At 44.9% G+C, this 22,007-nt stretch overlaps 1 protein-coding gene across 1 annotated transcript in view; it reads left to right on the forward strand.

Annotated features, from left to right (window-relative positions):
• The window catches only part of unc5a (unc-5 netrin receptor A), a 900,708-nt gene that overhangs the window by 733,169 nt on the left and 145,532 nt on the right, over positions 1-22,007 (forward strand). The window contains exons 8-9 of the mRNA XM_072512209.1: positions 14,105-14,293; positions 15,932-16,228. Of these exons, the coding sequence (XP_072368310.1) occupies positions 14,105-14,293; positions 15,932-16,228 (486 nt within the window). The remainder of the gene's footprint in view (positions 1-14,104; positions 14,294-15,931; positions 16,229-22,007) is intronic.

A 22,007-nucleotide genomic window follows, 5' to 3' on the forward strand; every position in this document is an offset into this window, starting at 1 on the left:
CACATCCACCGGTTCTCCCTGGTCAACTCTACTAGTTACATCTTCAAAGAATTCTAGTCGATTTGTCAAGCATGACTTTCCTTTCATAAATCCATGCTGACTTTGTCTGATTACACCACTGCTTTCCAAATGCTGTGCTATAAAATCCTTGATAATGGACTCCAGCAACTTCCCTACTACCGACGTTAGGCTCACTGGTCTACAGTTCCCTGTTTTCTCTCTACCTCCTTTTTAAACAGCAGTTATATTCACTACCCTCCAATCTGTAGGAACCATTCCAGAGTCCAAAGAATTTTGGAACATGACCAAGAATGGATCTACTACTTCTAGGGCTACTTCCTATAAGGCAAATTTAAATGGGGACTTGGTGTCTGAGTTAGATAAGGAGATATTTATTCCCTCAGAGGGTGTATGCGAATGTTTGAAATTCTCCATCCCACAGGGCAACCAATGACTTATGTTCAAAACAGATCAATAGACCTTTCGGCATTAAAGGAATGAAGGATTATCGGAACTGGTCGGCGAAGTAGAGTTGATGTGACTATTCAGCCATGACCTTATTGAATGGTGGAATAAGATCAATCAGGATGATAGCATACTCCTGCTCTTATTTCTTATGTACTTATATGAACATTAATAATTTGAACAGTTTACATATCACTAAGGTATCTGCAAAATATGCAATGTTATTGATTTACTAAATTAGAGAATTTTCAATATACAAGTACTTGACATGCATGTCCATTGGTTGTCATCAATCATTGAGCTAAGTCTACCAACATCTGTCTTTCCAAATGTAATTAAACAGATTTCATTTTCACCAACTGAAATGTTCACCAGAACTGAACAGTTGTCAATTGTAGTCATGAGAAAATGAATGTACATGCTAATGGATTTTCTCGTTTGTCAATATAATTTAGGTTTACTCGTCAAGCACTTGCACCTTTTGTTTTGCAAAGTTTAGGTGTAAATTGAAGTTCTTTATGTAATTGACTTTTAACGGAGCTTTGTGAACTTATTTTACCAGGGCTGTGGAGAAAATGATAAACCTTGGAACTTTCAAATCATTACTCTTAAAGACAAAATGGTTTGGGAGATTTATTTTAGTAACATCCCTTGAATGGTCACGTAACTTTAGTGCTCAACCAATTGTAATTTTAAACATGCACGCTTAATTCTATCTGGTCATCAGAGAAGTGTTTTAGTTTCTTTTCTAAATTATGCATTAGTGTACTTGTAATAGTGCAGGAAAGAGAAAAGCATTTCCAGAAAAAGGAACTAAATATTTTAGAAGCGGTGGAATGCTGTACCTCAGTTAGGTAACAAATTCCAACACCCTCTTCCAGAAATATCTTGGGCTGGATTCTCCATCGGCGGGATACTGCGTTTCACCAGCAGTGCACTCATGCCCACATATCTCCCAATGGCATGGGACTGCCCACATTGGGAAACCCCATTTGCCGACTGCCAGGACGGTGAATCCCGTTGCCGGTGGGGCACGCCGCACCAGAAAACAGGTGCGGCCGAACGGAGAAACCTGCCCTTTGCGTTTTGAATCGAACGGGGGCAATTTTCCAACACTGGGGCGAGATTCTCCCCTACCCGGCAGGCAGTTCCGGCGCCGAGGAGTGGCGTGAACCACTCCGGCGTCGGGCCGCCCAGAAGGTGCTCCGCACCTTCAGGGGCTAGGCCGGTGCCGGAGTGGTTTGCGCCCCGCCGGCCGGCGCAGAAGGGCTTGGTGCCACGACAACTTGCGCCGATGGGCCTCTGCCAGCCGGCGTGAGTTGGCGCATGCGCGGGACCGCCAGCGTGCGCTGGCGTCATCCCAGCGCATGCGCAGGGTGGTTCATCTCCGCGTCGGCCATTGTGGACTTTTACACCAGCCGACGCGGAGGAATAGAGTGCCCCCATGGCACAGGCCCGCCCGCGGATCGGTGGGCCCCGATTGCGGGCCAGGCCACCATGGGTGCACCACCCGGGGCCAGATCCCCCCACGCCCCCCCGAGGACCCCGGAGACTGCCCGCGCAGCCAGGTCCTGCTGGTAAGTACCTACTCTAATTTATGCCGGCGGGACCGGCCGTAAATGGGCGGCCACTCGGCCCATCGCTGGCCGGAGAATCGCCGGGGGGGGGGGGGGGGCGCTGCCGACCAGCGCACTGCGATTCCCACCCCCACCAAATCCCCGACGCCGGAGAATTCGGCAGCTGGCGGGGGCGGGGTTCACGCCGCCCCCCGGCGATTCACCGACCCGGCGGGGCGTCGGAGAATCCCGCCCCATGTTTCAGCAGACAGGAAAGCTGGAGGGGATGGAGAATCCAATGGCAATCCCAATACGGCGTTTACACCAGCATGATTTCCCATTGAAATCCTCACCACCCTGAAAGTTTGGGAACACCCTTACCATAAATTTGAATATTATTCATGTATTGCGTAGGGGGCCTCGGAGATCGAGATGCCATTTAAAAATGTGCAACTTCCCACCACTGCCACTTCACTAGTGTCCTTCTTGTTGCCCATCAGCCAGCCCAGAATGCTGTTCTGAGATGATGCAGACTGAAGCCAGTCCATCAAGATCTTGAGCTGCTCAGGGTTATCCTGATAATTTCTGCAGTCTTCCCAACTGAGAAACAGCAGCTATCCACCAGCCTAATGAGTCAACCAAATTCAGTCCTTTTGAACTAATTGTTGGCCATGAAGAAAGAGGACCACTTAAATTGATTAAGGAAAAATTGGTGAGTGAGCAGTTGGAACTTACATTATTGGATTACGTGTCATATTTTAGGGAACCATTAAATAGAGCAGGTTAATTGGCTAGACAGCATTTAAAAGGTGCACAACATGTGATGAAACGGGTAGCAGACAAGAAATCGAAAGTTCGTAGTTTTGCCAGTGGAGATAAAGTTTTAGTATTGTTACCAGTGGTAGGTGAACCTTTAAAAGCTAGGTTTTGTGGACCTTATCAGATTGAAAGGAAATTAAGTGAGGTGAATTATGTGGGAAGAATACCAGATAGAAGGAAAACTCACCGAGTGTGTCATATGAATATGCTTAAAAGGTACTTTGAAAGGGAAGGAGAGAAAAAGGAGGAGGTTTTAATGATTCTAACTCAAAATGACGAACCAAATCCAGATGACTTGGAATTTGACATACCTCAAATTAAATTGGAAAACGAGGATGTTCTTAAAAATTGGGATAAATTATTGAGATACCTTCCAGAGGAAAAACAGACTGACCTGAAAGAGTTATTGATATCACATGGGCAAGTTTGTGGAGATAAATTGGGAAATACTAAAATGGCTATACATGATGTAGATGTGGGAAATGCTGTTCCAATCAAACAACATCCATGTAGACTTAACCCTTTAAAATTGGCACAGGTTAACAAAGAGATGGAGAGTATGCTTAAAAATGGCATAATTGAAAGAGGTTGCAACCAATGGAGCTCACCCACAGTGATGGTACCTAAACCGGACGGTACCCAACGGTTGTGTGGACTATAGAAATGTTAATGCAGTTACAAGAATGGATTCTTATCCTATTCCACGTTTGGAGGATTGCATTGAGAAAGAGGGACAATCAGCTTTTATTTCCAAACTGGATTTACTTAAAGATTACTGGCAAGTACCTTTATTCAACAGGACAAAGGAGATTTAAGCTTTTGTGACTCCAGATGGTATATACCAATTCAAAGTTATGCCATTTGGCATGACAAACGCCCCAGCCACATTTCAATAGTTAACATCGATGATCTGGGAATTTTCAGCCAGACATTGAACGAACATTTAAAACATTTGATGGAGCTATTAGATCAACTTCAGGAAGCGGGTTTTGTGGTAAACCTAGCCAAAAGTGAATTTGGAAAAGCCCAAGTCACTTTCCTTGGCCATACAATTTGACAGGGTCGAATGGTCCCACAGGATGTGAAAAAAAGTTATTGGGGAGTTTCCGATACCCTCGACACTGATGGACTTGCTCAAGAAGCGGAGTGTCAACAGGCATTTGTCTGCCTGAAAGCTGTGATAACCAATGGTCCTGTGTTGGAGAATTACGAGGGGCTCTGTGATCAGATTGAACTAAAGTATCTGACTTTAAATGCCGAGGCGTAGAGAAATGGATGGATTGTGTAAAGACCGACTTGTTCAAAGAGACTGCCAATCGAGGAGAGTCCCAGTTGGAGGAAGAAGAACACAAATGGACTGTTATTATTAAATGTTTGCGTGTTTTGTTTTGTTAAAAAAAGGTGTACATTCATTGTCCATATTTCTTAAAATTTAGTGAAAAGATAAAAAATGAAACCATCTTAAAGTTGAGGGAGGTGTCATGTGAGGGTACCTTTATGAAATGGGTGTTTATTAGAGAGCTGCAGTGATGTCAGAGAGTGGGTGGAACTGGGCTGTCTGTCTGCTTTACTTTCGTTTTTGAGCAGGCCACTATAGAGTGAGTTTTTAGTATTGTTTTCAGAGAGAAGAGCTGCAGTGAAAGCCAGTAGATGTGCATGGATCACTCTGCAAACTAAAGACTGTCTCCAAATCAATTGGGTGATTTCAAAGTGCTGACTGCTCTCAATAGTGAATTTAAACCTGGGGCGAGATTCTCCGACCCCCCCCGCCGGGACGGAGGATCGCCCGTGGGCGGCGTGCATCCCGCCTCGCTGCCGGCTGCCGAATTCTCCGGCGGCGGGTTTTTAGCGGGGGCAGGAATCACACCATGACGGTCGCCGGCCTTTGGCAGCAGCCCACCCCCAGCCGATTCTCCGCCCCGCGATGGGCTGAGCAGCTGCCCGTTTTCGACTCCGCAGGCCACCGGCGTAAATTACGCAAGGTCCTTACAGGCGGGATCTGGCTCTGCGGGCGGCCTGTAGAGTCCTTCGGGGGGCGCAGGGGAATCTGGCGGTCCCACGGTGTCCTGGCCCTAGATCGGAGCCCACCCCGTGGGCGGGCCTGTGCCGTGAGGGCACTCTTTCCCTCCGCGCCGGCCACTGTGAAGCTCTGCGATGGCCGGTGTGGCAGAGAAACCCCCTGCGCATGCGCTGGGATCACACCAGCAGTTCTGCGCATGCACCAGAACACACTGGCTCTCCCGCGCATGCGCCAACTCACGCTGGCCGGCGGAGGCCCTTCAGCGCCAGTTGTCACGGTGTCAACCCCTCCAGTGCCGGCCTAGCCCCCGAAGGTGCGGAGGATCCCGCACCTTCTGGGCAACCCGACGCCGGAGCAGTTCACACCACTCCTTCGCGCAGGTACGGCCCGCCGTGCCGGTTAGCGAAGAATTCTGCCCCAGATCTTTGTGTTAAAAAGGGTCTTTTGTCTTCCGGATGTTGTTTGGGAATTTATTAAGGGTTATCTGTCGAGTACTGTATTCCTTGGGGATTTATTGGTGTTGATAGTTGTTAAGATGTTTACTGTGGGTTTATAAAGTGTTAACTGGTTTCATAAATAAACAATGTTTTAATTTAAAAGTACTGTAGATTTCTGTTTGCATCACACCTGCAGAGTAAGCCTGTATGTTCCCCGTAACCACAATCTATTAAAAGTTGTGGGTCAGGTGAACTCCATGATACCCTTTGGGGTTCTCTCATCCCTGACCCATAACAGTGTTGACAATGATTTTTGTGTTGTGACCAAGCAGACACTGTGAGGTCAGTAACAGAGGGATCTAAGGTTTGGGACTGCTGGTAAATGGGGAATGGAATTACTGGTATCACAATACTGAGTCAATCATTAACATCCTCTCTGGCAAAGGATGCATTGGTTGATCTCTGCCTTCCTTCTTCTCTTCCTTTTCCTCCTCTTCTTTCTCCTCCTCAGCTGTTTGCCTTTTAGGTACGGTGACAATGGACGTGCGCGGTGCTGCAGCAGGGCTTCTCTAACAACTGTCCATGCAGCCAAGGTGTTGTTTCAGCACTCCAATAGTCTTGTTCAACTGTACAATGTGAAAAGAGGGTGTTAGCAAAGCAGGACCCTGGCAACCCTTAGGTGCCGTATTCAAATTTGTATCAGGGAAAGTACACTTTGACACAATTTTGAATTTATGAGAGTGGAAGATGGGACGCCAACAAGGTGAGTATTGGTACATCACATCAAAAGGTGAAGAGTATGTGGCTAAAGATTTGAGGCACAGAGAAGATGAGATAGAGACAAAGTTGGAAATGTAATGAAGTGGAAGCAAATGATCTTTAACCAGCAAAATAATGTAAAGTGAGGATGTTAACTGGTAAATGAAAAACATTCAGCCCCATTTGTCACTCCTTAGATACTAAAGCAATCCTTGTCCAGATGCAACAAGGCCTGGACAACATTCCACTTGGGCAGAAAAATGGCAAACAACATTCATGCTACACAAGTCCTAGGCAATGTCACCAACAAGAGACAATCTTAACACCTGCCCCTGACATTCAATGGCATGACCATTTCTGAATCCCCCACTATCAACATCCTGGGGGTTACCAGTGACCAGAAACTGAACTGGACTAGCCATATAAATATGTGGCTACAAGAGCAGGTCAAAGGTTGGGAATACCGCAGAAAGTAACTCATCTCCTCACTGCTCAAAGCCTGCCCGCTGTCTACAAGGCACATGTCAGGAGTGTAATGATATACTGTCCACTTCATTGGATGAGTGCAGCTCCAACAACACTCAAGAAACTTAACACCATCCAGGACAAAGCAGCCCGCTTGCTGATTTCCCATTAACCACCTTTAACGCACACTCCCTCCACCACCCGACAGAGAATGGCAGCAATTCACCAAGGCTCCTTCAACAGCACCTTCCAAATCCATCAGCCATATCAGCTGGAAGAGCCAGGGCAGCTGATGCCATGGGAACACCAGGTCCTTCAAGTTCCCTTTGAAGCTGCACACCATCCAGACTTGGAACTATATCGGCGTTCCTTCACTGTCACTTGGTCAAAATCCTGGAACGCTCTCTATAACAGCATTGTGGGTGGACTTACACGACATGGACTGCAACAGTCCAAAAAGGTGCTCACCATCACTTTCTCAAGGGCAATTAGGAATGGGCAATAGATGCTGGCCTTGCCAGCGATGCCCACATGCCACAAATAAATAAAAAAAGTTGAGTAATTTGAATCTCCGACTGAAATGAACTGAATGCCAGAGTTTAAAATAGTCATCTCCAGCATGCTCAGGCGCCCGAGGAAGGGTCCAAGAAAGAGAGTGGCGTATTTGGAAGATGACTGTAAATGATGGAATTGGATTTGATGTTCCAAAATGCTACCATGCCTCAAATTCAGATAGGTGCTCTGATGGCGAGGAGGTGATCAGCGTAAATCCGACAGACGAGAAACACTCATGGGACGCACGGTGGGATACAAAGAAAGAGATTAATGATGATACACTACTAAAACTGCTACGGCCTGAACAGTCACCCTCCCCGACCTGTCACTAGGCCAGAATTTTTATACTGTGGAGCTTTCCCTGTTAAGGGGAAACCCCACCCCCAATTACCAGGGGAGTTCGTATTCATTATGATTTAATGGGAACCGGATGGTGCACACTCCCTTACGTCAAAGGGGGTCGAAACACCCAGGTGGTTGAAAAGAGTGAAGAGGTAGCAATCAGTGTCACACGTACAGAAGTTGATCCATTGCCTGTGGGCAATGTCATCAAGCAGCAATACATAAGATGAGAGGCCCACCCAAGAATCAATCCTTGCTGAATTACAGAGATGATGGTGTAGGGACTTGAAGATGAACCATCATTGGCAGTCTGTTGGTTATAATTAGAAGTGAGTGAATTGAATAGTGCATTTGATGATAATCAGACACTAAGGTGATGTTGAGTTGAGCAAATAGGGCTAATGCATCACAGGCACAGTTTTAGGAGATGTCATTCATGACTTTAGGAAAGCCCTAAATTATATGTAGAAATGTTTAAATGAATATGTAATGCAATTTTCTGGATTCAATGTACATTTTGGCTCAGTTCAAGGAAGGCTGCATGATCAATGAAACTCTTAAGAGTGAATGGATTGTAAATATTTCTGATCCTTTTTTGTTATGAATGTATGAAATTATTTTTTGAAGGAGCAATTTTTATTTATCCTCGTTCAACACCACCACCCCCGCAAACAAAGTACAAAGCCACTGTGTCATTGATATTGTATTAAGGATTAGATGAACAGAAGTTGTTAGCCAATGAAATAAAAGGGCTTAAAGTTCTACAAGGTGCATGCTATGGAATACCATGTGGGTTAGTCTGCATTCACCCCCAATATTGTCACATGGGGCTGGTTTAGCACACTGGGCCAAATCGCTGGCTTTTAAAGCAGACCAAGGCAGGCCAAAGGCACGGTTCAATGCCCGTACCAGTCTCCCCGAACAGGCGCCGGAATGTGGCGACTAGGGGCTTTTCACAGTAACTTCATTGAAGCCTACTCGTGACAATAAGCGATTTTCATTTCATTTCATTTTTTTTTTCACCCCCAATATATTAGGGCACAGTTAAAGTGGTACAAAATAAATGCATTTAGTCAAGAGATTAGACCCTCTGAGTTACACCGGTCATATTCGCCTTTACATCAACAATGATACCTGAATGCACACCTGCCAATGACTGAAGGCAATATCCTTTTGGGGCTTCAGAACAGCAGGGAATTAATTGTGGAGCTTCGCCATCTTTGCTAGATTCCCTGCAGGTAACCTTCAACAGAGGTCTCACGCTACCTGTGGCGGTCAATTTACCCCTTTCTTCAATTCCTCAGATTTTATGCAAGCTATAAAACAAACAGCGATGGCGGGCCCTTGGAGTGCAAACCAAGGACACTCTTTCCCTCATTTTTTTCTCATAGGAATTTAATGCATCATTCTGCCGACTGCGCCAACTCTTAAACAAGAAGTCATGTGATGCCTGGCTGCCTCTCTGTCATTTGCCTCCGGCTCTGCAGGAATATAAAACAGTAAAGCGGAGAAATAAGGATACTGATCTGAACTGTTTTTTTTCCTTCTGGCTGGGTTGTACCTGGCAGTTCTTTTCTCTCAGTCCTGCTTCAAATTTTTCCAAAATTACTGAATTGGTGGAATGCTTTCTCGGACCCGACTAAAAGCTATTAACGTTACTTGGCCACTGCAGTAGCCACACCCTTAAAACTTCACCCTCTTCCCAGTGGACGAGTTCCACAAGGACAGTAAATAATTTTGTAAATAAGTAAACCCAGAAAAATTGTATGCAGACTGAAAACTGTATTACTGCCTAGATTTGCTGAAGAATAATTTCTCAACGGAACACCACAAACTGGAAATCCATCTTCTGGTGACTGCAGTGCAAGAGAGTCAACCCACTGGATGGAATACATATATAGATATATATAGATATATATACATGATTGTGGTAACTTGGAGAGCAGTTCCACAGATATCACTGCTAACTCTTTGCTGGGAAAGTTGAGGGAAAAAAAATACTTCCATCCCTCGGAATCAAAAATCTCTGTGTACAGCTAGGTCGTTCTCAAACTGATGGTGAACTTTGATGCATTCATTGCACATAATATAAAACAAGTGGTTCACAGGGCCTGGAAAGTGAGTTGTCAATCAAGCTGCATTCCCATGAGGGACCCGCCCCCATGATTTTATTAACACATTATTAAGCCAAAGCTTCCTGGCATGTGGAGAAATCCCGATTATAAGACCAGAAGATATAGGAGCAGAATTAGGCCATTCCGCCCATCGAGTCTGCTCTGCTATTTGATCATGGCTGATATGTTTCTCATCCCCATTTTCCTGCCTTCTCCCCGTAATCCCTTTTTAATGAAGAACCTATCTATCTCTGTCTTAAAGACACTCAATGACTTGGCCTCCGAGCCTTCTGTGTCAATGAGTTCCACAGATTCGCCAACCTCTGGTTGAAGAAATTCCTCCTCATCCCAGTTTTAAAGGACCGTTTCTTAAGTCTGAGGCTGTGCCCTCAAGCTCTAGTTTCTCCTACTTGTGGAAACATCCTCGCCATCCTGATGGATTGTCCCTCACTTTATGCTGCTATGACTTTTGGCACAGAGCAAAACAGCTCTGAAGCCAGCCTAGCCTAACATTTTGTGTTTATTTTTGCACTTTGTGCAAATACTAGGCCTTGATCTTTTTTCAATATTATGTTCGATGGTATCCTTCAGCATTGAGTCATAGAGTTTTACAGCATGAAAAGAGACCCTACAGGCCATTGCTTCTGCACCGGCTAGCAAACACCTAACTATTCTCATCCCATTTTCCAGCACTTGGCTCGTAGCCTTGTTTGCAGTGGTATTTCAAGTGCTTATCTAAATACATCTTAAAAGTTGTGAGGGTTCCCGCCTCTACCACTCTTTCAGGCAGTGAACTCCATATTCCAACCACCCTCTGGGTGAAAACGTTTTTCCTCCCATCTCCTGTAAACCTCCTGCCCATTACCTTAAATCTATTCCTCCTTCTTATTAACACTCCCCTCCTCCCACTGAGGTAAAAAGTACCTTCCTATCCACCATATCTATGTCCTGTGGTAAACCACTGTTGCACCTATATTAGGTGATGTATGGTAGGACCTGTACTACAGGTACGACGGTAGTCCCTTCCTGCTGGCTCTGCCCAGTAGGCGGAGTATAAATATGTGTGTCCTCTTTGCAGCAGCCATTTCATCAGTTGCTGTGGGAGGCCACACATCTTAGAGCAATAAAGCCTCAGTTGTATTCAACTCTCGTCTTTGTGCAATTGATCGTGCATCATGTCCCTCATAATTTTATACACCTCAATCAGGTCCCCCCTCAGCCTTTGGCAATATGGCCCTTCTTGCCACAGTTCTAGCCCTTATTTTCTCTACTCCAGCATTCCCCCACTGAGTGTCCAACCAGAATACATCGATGACATGGTTGTACTTTCCAGCCTTGTTCTCACGGTCTCCATCTTTGCTCCAGTCCCTATCTGTAAAGCCTTGTTTGTTGCTAGCTCCATAGACATGGCAACATCCATAGCAGCTTTGAGAGTTGAATCGCTTACAGTAAGCGGCACGGTGGCACAGTGGTTAGCACTGCTGCCTGACAGGTCCAGGACCCCGGTTCAATTCCAGCCTCAGGTGACTGTCTGTGTGGAGCTTGCACTTTCTCCCTGGGTCTGCGTGGGTTTCCTCTGGGTGCTCTGGTTTCCTCCCACAATCCAAAATGTGCAGGTTAGGTGGATTAGCCACACTAAAATGCCCCTTAGTGTCCAAAAGGTTAGACTGGGTTATGGGGATACGGTGGAGGCCTGGGCTTAAATAGATTGCTCTTTCCAAGGGGTGCAGACTCGATGGTCCGAGTAGCCACCTTCTGCACTGTAAATTCTATGAATAGCGTCATGACGGAGTTCACATACCAGTCTATCATGAAGAGTGTCGTCTAATGTTGTGTCAAGCTTGCAGTATTTTGCTAACCTTCTTAAAGTCGCTACAAATTACAAAATGGTTTAATCTCTTCCTGACTACAATGGTGGAACCAAAGCCTTTCTGCAATTAACAACGGTCTGGGTGATAAATGTCCTTCTAGAATTTTTATTAATTCATTGTAGGTCTTATCTCCCGGCTTTGCTGGATGAACTAAGTTTCGCTGCAGCATAAAACTTTTAAGCCAAACCGAACTGAGAAATGTTGCAACCTTTATTTTTTCCTGCCATTACAGATAACCATTGAAACATAGAATTTACAGTGCAGAAGGAGGCCATTTGGCCCATCGAGTCTGCACTGCCCTTTGAAAGAGCAACCCACTTAAGCCCTCATCTCCACCCCATCCCCATAACGCAGTAACCCCATCGAACCTTTTTGAACACTAAGGTCAATTCATCATGGCCAATCTAACCTGCACATCTTTAGACTGTGTGAGAAAACTGGAGCACCAGGAGGAAACCCATGCAGACACAGGGAAAATGTGCAGACTCTGCACAGACAGTGACCCAAGCCGGGAATCGAACCTGGGACCCTGGAGCTGTGAAGCTACTGTGCTAACCACTGTGCTACTGTGCTGCCCACTTGATTGCCATCAGCTGAAACTTTCTGAGTTCAGAAACGCCGCTGTCTCTGTCAGTGTCCACTCACTCCCTCCCACCGTACTTCCTCCCTTCCATTTATTTGTAACAAATGAATCCCTTGTCCACAATGCAACATAGGAATTTTCTTTTTGCCTGATTGTGAGTTAACCCTTTCCTGAGTAGTGGCCTGCACAGGATCGGAAGACTTCTGAATCCATGTTCCCACGGCACATTTTGCTTCACTATGTGCGCGGCTCCTGCAGCCGAGACTATACCCACTTCAACAGCAAGCAAGTTTCCGAACCGTAGTTCTACCAACTCACAGTTGTGATCTATTTTTGTTTTGAAACCTTCAAAATCAGTGGCTTTATCTTCGCTCGCTGTGAGTCCAGTCCTGAGAATTCTTTACTCTGCTCTCTATGGCCTCTCCACTTGCTTGATTTTTTTTCCAGCAATCTTGTTTTCTTGCCTCAGTCCACGCGCAGGCTTTCTCTTTTGTTGTGTCTCTAACTTCTGCAAAGAGACAGGTTACGGAGGTGCCAAGCACTTGGATTTCTTACAAACACGATGAAAGGTTTATTGGGAGATGTTGCTCATAGAGTTAAGGTGGAGAACTGACGCCCGCTTAAACACTCTGCTGATATTGCCACAGATCACGTCCCAGTAGGGATGCCTGCTCTGATACATAACACATCAGTTGTTTGTTTGTGTAAGCTTCATTCCAGGACTTGAACACATAATAACACTTCACTGTGTGAGGGAGCTCTGTATTTTTTGGAGCAGTTATTCTTTAATTGTGGCCTGTCTTTCTGCAAGTTGGCATAAAAGATACCATGGACATTATTTAAAGAAATGCAATGAGTTCTGTCCCTCAATTAATTGCGCAAAAACAAAATAATCGGTCATTCACGTCTGTTGGGGATTGCTTTGCACACAAGGCCACAATTTTAAAAAAGTATTTTATTGGATGCCAGGTGGTAGGTTTTCAATTTACTGCCTGTGTGCAAAACTAAAGTTTTGGATCAGCCTTCTGATATAAAACTGTGATTTTCATTTTTGTTGATTTCAATTAAATAAAAAACGGGCAGTTTATTATAAAGGATGCATAGTACGTAATGTTGGTTTTAAACCCAGGCAGCAGGTTTGAACTATACATTGAAGTGCTCTGCAACATCCTGAGCCTCATGATATGTAAATTCTCCCTTTTTAGATTAAACAAAGTGAATTTTCACAACTGTGTTTAGTAATATGCTGTCTGGTGTGTGACCGCATTGGTCATTTGATCATTCATTATTCAGCACATTGCTTTTGTATGATGCCACGGCTTAACGTGAGAAGTGAATGGTTCACTTCCAAAATCTGGTTTCCTTCGAATAGTCAAAGCAAATTCTGATGTTAGCTATTAAGAATCAATCAGATAATCTATTTATATCAACATCAATGAAAGGCGAATGCTCAAATTTAAATCAAAATAGCAGGAACACGATTACATAGGACATAGAACATACAGTGCAGAAGAAGGCCGTTCAGCCCATCGAGCCTGCAGCGACCCACTTACACCCTCACTGCCACCCTATTCAAGTAACCAATAACCCCTCCGAACCTTTTTTGGGGGATGATAAGGGCAATTTAGCATGGCCAATCCACCTAACCTGCACATCCTTGGACTGTGGGAGCACCCGGAGGAAACCCACGCAGACACGGGCAGAACGTGCAGACTCCGCACAGACAGTGACCCAGCAGGGATTCGTACCTGGGACCCTAGCGCTGTGAAGCCACAGTGCTAGCCACTGTGCTACCATGCTGCCCATATCTGAAAATGACTTCCTTCAATGGAACAGCCAGCAACCAAAGTATGTTAAAGATGCCAATTTTCATTTGTTTCACAAACTCTACTTTCTAATAAAGAAAATATGCTTAGGGACTTAATATGTCACATTTAATTTCTTTAAATATAAGAAAGCAATGAAGGATATGATAATGAAGGATAACCTGAAATGGGGAGAATCTTAATTCTTATTCACATTAACTTTGATTTTGGAACAGTGTTCTAATAACCATTACTTATTTTGTGATAGCTAATATGCATTTTACTGATGGTTTAAATATATTTTATCTTTTAGCCTCTGCGGTTCCTGGTGATTTTGCACTGTACACTGGTGTTGTGGCAGTGGCCGTATGCCTTACATTACTGCTAGTTGTAGTAATACTCGTGTATCGAAAAAAACAGCAAGACTTTGATTCTGATGTAACAGACTCTTCAATTTTAACAACAGGATTCCAGCCTGTGAACATTAAAACACCTAAACAAGGTTAGTCATTCCAGGTTTTTTTTTAGTTTAGTTTTTTTTTGGAAAATCATTAAAATAGCATTAAAGGAAATATAAGGAAACGATAGACAAAACAAGGCATGAGAAGAAGAATTAAAAGTGGCAAAGCAAATTCCAAAAATAGATCCCCTACTTCCTGTCTAAAACCATGCAGCATGAAATACTGCAAAGATTCCTGCTGCTTCTCCAGCTATATATTTTAGCTTGTGGGGTTATCTAGAGTTGAATCAGAATAATTCCCAAATTCAAATGCCACCTCTCCATGTTCAATGGTCAATCAGGAAAAATGTTCTGGAGCATTACCAAGTTTGCAATCTTGCATAAAGCTTCAAAATTCCCCCTTAGAATTTTTACCAGAACAATATTTAACCTGTCCCTTTTGATTACAATTTGGGTTTCAATGTGTCATGCTGCGGCAAACCAATAAATCTGTCCTAATGGGCAGTACGGTAGCACAGTGGTTAGCATTGTTGCTTCACAGCACCAGGGATCCGGGTTCGGTTCCCAGCTAGGGTCACTGTCTGTGCGGAATCTGCACGTTCTCTCCGTGTCTGCGTGAGTTTCCTCCGGGAGCTCCGGTTTCTTCCCACAAAAAGTCCTGAAAGACGTGCTTGTTAGGTGACTTGGACATTCTGAATTCTCCCTCAGTGTACCCGAGCAGGTGCCAGAATGTGGCGACCAGGGGATTTTCACAGTAACTTCATTGCACTATTAACGTAAGCATACTTGTGACACTAATAAAGATTATGTTATAAATGACCTCAACAGGCATCATTGAGATTTCATTGTGTTTAGTCCCATTAGGTTACCCTATGTTGTGGAAGAAAACATAACTGTGCTCTGTAATATGCCAAGTAGAAACAACTTTGCAATCTCACACTCCCACTTTATACCATTGAATTGGAAAAACTTTCTTTAGATTGCACATGTAATTTTTATCAGCTTCCATTACCACCAACGCTGCCGTCCCAACATCAGGAGTGATGTATCATCCAGTCAATGGACACTCACTTGTATGTTGTGTATCCCCAAACATGACTGACCCATTTGTGAGGTGGATTTGTGTGGAAAGAAAACATTCCCTGACTCTGAAAATTGACCATCCCAAGTGATGAAGTGAAGTTTAACAAACACAGCCTCTCAGGGATGTTTAAAGTACAAGTAATGATTGAACTTATCACACTTACGTTTTTGAGCTTAACTATCAATGTCCCAACATTGTAGCATGTGTAGAATTTCTAAAGTAGAAGGTCCATAGTTTTCTTTTCTTTCATGAAGCTCAAGAATAATTGTTGACAAATAAATACCCGTATATTGACACAACAGAATGGTGTCAGTTGACTATTTATTATTTACACATGGTGCAACTTATTAGGAGATCAGGAATCAACACATCCACATAATGTAATTTGAAAGCCAGTGTTCAATTTGAACAATTCTGTCTGTAATTTATTGTAATCTTGTGAGATTTGAAAATCTTCTCATTATAAATCCTACTGAATGATGCAGTCAGTATTCGGAGGGCCATTAATTACCTTATACTACTGTAGAAAGTATGTTCAGTAATCCTTGAAATGCAAAGTATTTTTCACAGTGGCTTGTCTGTTTTCATTCTGATAGATAACTCCCATTTGCTTACCATCCAGCCTGACCTCACAAGCACATCAGCATATCAAGGCTCCATCCGTTCACGGCAGGATATCTCAGACAAGATTCCAATGACTAACTCTCCCCTTCTGGACCGGCTTGCAAATGAAAGACATACATTATGTAATGGTACAGCACATTCCGACACTCTAAACCTTATGGCAAGACTCTCGATGCAAATGAACACTAAGTCATTATTGAGGGATGCTTCAAATACTACATTCGGAACATTTAATTTTTTAGGTGGCCGTCTTACCATTCCAAATAGAGGTAAGTGGGATATCTAATTAATAACTATAGAGTTATTAGAGATATTAATAATTGTACGAGCTGGATTTGACATGAACAATTCTGCATTGCTGAGTCCATAACACATTTTTGCAAATTTGAAAACTGGTATTAATATTAATCCCTACATTATAAAATGTATATTTAATTACAGTATTTCTTTTTACCAAAGGTCTCAGAAAGATTGCAATATATAACTTTAAAAATATTCTTAATTTTATCAAAAAAATTTCAAAACTGTGGGACTGTTTGGTTTTATTCCAAATGTTTTTTTTATTCATTCATGGAATGTGGGTGATGCTGGCGAGACCAGCATTTGCTGTCCATCCCTAAAATTGCCCTTGAGAAGGTGGTGGTGAGCCACATTTCCTGAACTGCTGCAGTCCATCTTGAGTAGGTACACCCAAAGTGTTGTTAGGGAGGGAGTTCCAGGATATTGACCTTGCGGCAGTGAAGGAATAAGGATATGGTTCCAAGTCCGGATGGTATGTGGCCTGGAAGGGAACATGCAGTTGGTGGTGTTCCCAAGAATTGGCTGTCCTTGTCCTTTTAGGTAGTCCAGGTTACAGGTTTAGAAGGTCCCGTCGAAGGAGTCTTGGTGAGCTGTTGCTGTGCACCTTGTAGATGGTGCGTCAGTGGTGGACCGCGTGGATGTCTAAGGGGGTGGATGGGGTGTCAATCAAGCGAGCTGCTTTGCCTTGGATGGTGGAAAACCTCGGGTTTTGTTGGAGCTGCACTCATCCAGGCAAGTGGAAAGGATTCCATCACACCCTTACTTGTGCTTTGCTGATGGTCCACAATTCCTGGGGAGTCAGGAGGTGAGTTACCTGGCACAGAATATTCAGCCTCTGACCTGCTCTTCTAGCCACATTAGTTATATAGCTGGTCCAGTTCAGTTTCTGGTCAATGGTAACCACAGAATGTTGCTAGTGGGGGATGCATCAATGGTAATGTCATTGAATTTAAAGGGAGATTGTTATTTTACCTCTTGTTGGTGATGGTCATTGCCTGGCTCTTTTGTGGCATGAATATTACTTGCCACTTATCAGCTAAAGCCTGTCCAGATTTTGCTGCATTTGGACATGAACTGCTCCAGGACCTGAGGAGTGGAAAATGGTGCTGAACATTGTGCAGTCATCAGTGACCATCTCCATTACTCACCTTAAGATGGAGGGTTGGTCATTGATGAATCAACTGAAGTTGGTTGGGCCTCGAACATTACCCTGAGGAACTCGTGCAACAATGTCCTAAGACTAAGATGATTGACCTCCAACAACCACAAATATCTTTCTTTATGCTGAGAATAACTCCACTTCTGTCTGTTTTTCCAGAGGCTCGTTGATGACATACTTGGTCAAATTCTGCTTGATGTCAAGGGCAGTCACTCCCACCTCACCTGTGGAGTTCAGCTTCTTTGGATTGACATGGAGGAAATGAGGGCCATGGGGAGTCGATATGGGGCATGGGTTGGCATGAAAGTTATCCGGAGACATTAGGGGGTAGGTTGGGGCATAGGTTGGCATTAACTGTATGTGGAGCAATTGGGAGTGGGTGGGGGTGTTTGAACTTGTATGGGTGGGGCATGGGCATTTGATGGGGGTGGATAAGGGGGCGTGAGGGATAGAGGGCCTAAAATATTAGGAAACAATTGGGATGAAGTCCCAGAGAACCAAGGCAGACATTGTAATCAGCCTGCCTCAGCATTCAGCAGTCTCTCAGCCACCTTCAATACACATAGGGTGGATGGTGGGCCCAAATCCATCCTGCCCCAGCCCACTCCGCATCCACCCCAACAATTCAATTCAATTCAATTCAAGGACACCATGCAATTCAAGAGAGTTCCTACTGAGGTGGATGTGGTGAGCCAGGAAGTTTCCAAATCATGCCATACTGTTCGCAACTGAAACCCAGGCAGAGTAGACTGATGACATGTTATTGGCCAGGGTGGATTTGTCCTTGTTGTGTTCAGAGCATACCTGGACAATTTTTTACATTGCCTGGTAGATTTCATTGCTTTAGCTGTATTGGAACAGTTTAGAAAGGGGCACGGCAAGTTCTAGAACACAAGTCTTCAGTACTATTACTGGAATATTGTCAAGGCCAAAGCCTTTGTAGTACTCAGTGACTTAAACCATTTCTTGATATCACGTGGAGTGAATCGAATTCACTATGTCTGAAATCTATGATTCTGAAATCTATGATGCTGGGGACCTTCTGTGTAATGTGGGAAACAACATTGTGGGAAATCCAGTGTCCAATATGACCATGTGTGCTGGAAATGTCTCCAGCTACAGCTACTGGAATCCATGTATCAGAGCTGGAGCAGTGGCTGGTGTCACTTCGGAGCATCTGTAAGGCTGAGATTTTTGTGGATAACACATTTAGAGAAGTGATCATACTGAATGGGTGTCTGCCAGGCAGAGTAGAAGTAGGCAGGTAGTTCAGGAGTTCTCTGGGGCCATACCCCTCTCAAACAGATTTGCTGCTTTGGATACTGTTGGGGGTAGTGACTTCTCAGGTGAATGCAGTGAAAGCTATATCTGTGAAACCATAGGTGGTTCAACAGTGCATACGGAGAGGAAAGAGAAGGTAGGGCTATAGTGATAGGCGATTCAATTGTAAGGGGAACAGATAGGTGTTTCTGTGGCCACAAATGTGACTCCAGGATAGCATGCTGCCTCCCTAATTCTAGGGCCCAGGATGTCACAGAGCAGCTGCATGATATTTTGGAGATGGAGGGTGAAGTGCCAGCACTCGTGGTACACATTGGTACCAATGTCATAGGTTAAAAAAAAAAGGATGAGATCCTGGAGCTGAATACAGGGAGTGAGATGATAAATTAAGAAACAGGAGCTCTCAAGTAGTTTTCTCAGGATTACACCCAGTCCCACGTGCTAGCAAGTGCCAAAATAGGAGGACAGAATGCATGGCTAGAAGGATAGTGCAGGAAGATGGGTTTCAGATTCCTGAGGCATCGGGACAGGTTCTGGGGAAGGTGGGACCTGTACAGACTGGATGGGTTATGCCCCAACAGGACTGGCAGGTGCTAGTGCTATCAGGGAGGCTTTAACCTAGTATGGTAGGGGGATGGATACCTGAATAGGGAGTTAGAAGAGGTGAAAAGTGGCTAAGAAATAAAAGGTTAAAAAAATGAAAGCAAATGGGGAAGACATGGAAATAAAAGGCAAAACACAAACATTGGCTCTATTGTCCCTAGAGATCAGCTTAGTGTAAGGAAAAGCGGTAAGTCCAGTGTCACAATACATGTAGGATAAAAAAAAGAAAAAGAACTGACTGCACAAATAGGGTTCAATGGGTATGATCTGATGACCATTACTGAGACTTGGGGCTGGATTCTCCGTTTCAGAGACTATGTCCCCACGCCATTGTGGAAACTGTGGGGTGGGATTCTCCGCCCCGCCCCTCCGCATTTCTGTTTCACCCTGCCGGCGGGATGCTCCATTCCGCCAGCTGGTCAATGGGGTTTCCCATTGTGGGGCAGCCCCGTGCCGTCTGGCAACCCCCGGGCTGCCGGCAAAATGGAGCATCCCGCCGACGGAGAATCCAGCCCATGGTCTTTTACGCCAGAACAACTGCCACAGATTCACTGCCTTGCAGGGGGCTAGCAGGCAGCTGTCATGGAGCTCGCAGCTCCAGCTGCTGAGACGGCCCCCCGCACCTCTGGGTCAGAGGCCGCGCATGCGCACGGTGGCGGCCTCCAGTGGCCGCGCCATGCTCCATGGCGGACTCAGACCTGAACCGCGGAAATAATGCCCCCGATCGGCCGCACGCCCAAACCGGACTGCCCGCTCAAAAATACCCCAGTCCTGAATGAGGCCCCCCTGTCCTCCGATCAGCCCGCCCCCGGCGAGATTCCCGGACGGCTCGGATCACATTCGAAATACGCCGTCAGGAATTCGGCCGGTCGGGGGCAGAGAATAGCGGGGCCAGCCTCTGGCAATGACCTCAGGTGGTGGGTACTCTGCGGGAGTACGCCGATTTTCGTGGTGGGGGGGGAGAATCGCTGAACTGGCGGCGGTCCCTATTTCATGCGGGAAACGGGATTCTCCGCCCGTCGATGAACGCGATTTCGCCATCAGGGTGCAGAGAATCCAGCCCATGCTGGCAAGGAGATCAAAGTTGGGAAATCAATACTCATTTGACTTTTAGGAATGGCAGGAAGGAAAAAATGTGGCTGGGAAACTCTGCTAATAAGGAAGAAATAAGTTGTGAAGGACGATTTAGGCTCAGAGGATGTGGAGTTAATTTGGGTGAAACGACAAATACCAAAGGAAGGAAGAGAGTGGTAGGAGTATCGTATCGACATCTGAAAAGTAGCCACATTGCAGAAAAGAGTTTAAATCAAGAAATTGAGGGGCTGAATGGCCGCCTTACTCACTGTAGGGATTCTATGAAGAAAAAACACATGCATGTAAAAACAGCACTGCATTAATCATAGGTGACTTTAATTTTCATATAGATTGGACTAATCAAATTGGAAACGGCAGACAAGAGAATGAATTAATAGAGTGCATTTTGGATGGGTTTTTTTGCAGCAATATGTTATGGAGCCAACTAGGAATCAGGCTATTTTGGATCTGGTAATGTGTAATGAGGTAGGTTTAATAAATTATCTCAAGGTTAAGGATCCCCGAGGAAGTAGTGATCACAGTATGATAAAAATTTAGCATTCAGATTGGGTATGAGAAAATAATAATAATAGTAATTGGGACTGTAATACCAGTGTTAAACTTAAAGAAAGGAATTACAAAGGTATTGTCATTATATACACCAGTATATCATGGTGCAGACACACACTGATGGACACACAGTGGGACCAATCAACACACACAACACCACAGCCAATCACCAGTTAGAGCACACGCACTATAAAGACAGGGGGCATCAGAGTTCCCGCTCATTCGAGCTGCAGCTAGCTAGGAGGACAGAGCTCACAGCCTGCAGCACAGACATTCACCATGTGCTGAGTGCAAAGGCAAAGGTCTTTCGTTAAAGCTAGTATTGTGTTAACCCACAGTCAGAGTATGTTAAACAGTTAGTGATTCAATAAAATAGTGTTGCACGTTTTCAAGTGTTGGTGACCTGTATGTGTTCCATGGATCCAGAACACCCAACATATCATGATACCAGGAATTGAGGGATATTAGCACTTCTTAGACCTACCTGCACGTGACCTGCCTTCCGACAGCATTCCGTCATCCTGCAACAAGGACAACATCTGCCCGCCGGAGCTGCTCCGCATCACCGGCAAACTAGGGGCCAACTGGAAGATATTCAAACAGCGCTTCCAGCTCTTCCTTGAGGCCACAGACAGGGAGGATGCCTCGGATACCAGGAAGATTGCTCTCCTCCTTGCCACAGCCAGAGACCATGCCATCCATATTTTCAATTCTCTCACCTTTGCGGATGATGAAGATAAAACAAAGTTCAAGATGGTCCTCCTCAAATTTGACACTCACTGCAGCGTAGAGGTGAATGAAAGTTTTGAGTGCTCTGTGTTCCAACAGCGTTTGCAGGGTAAGGATGAACCTTTCCAATCCTTTCTCACGCACCTCCGCATCCTTGCGCAGTCGTGCAGCTACGGGCCCACCTCCGACTCCATGATATGCGACCAGATCGTTTTCGGTGTTCAGTCGGACCCCCTACAACAGCAGCTCCTCAAAGTAAAGCAGCTCACCCTAGCGTCCACCATTGAGATCTGTGTCCTACACGAAAATACTATGAGTCGGTATTCCCACAT

This window comes from Scyliorhinus torazame, chromosome 7 (assembly GCF_047496885.1).
Source record: "Scyliorhinus torazame isolate Kashiwa2021f chromosome 7, sScyTor2.1, whole genome shotgun sequence".
NCBI lineage: Eukaryota > Metazoa > Chordata > Chondrichthyes > Carcharhiniformes > Scyliorhinidae > Scyliorhinus > Scyliorhinus torazame.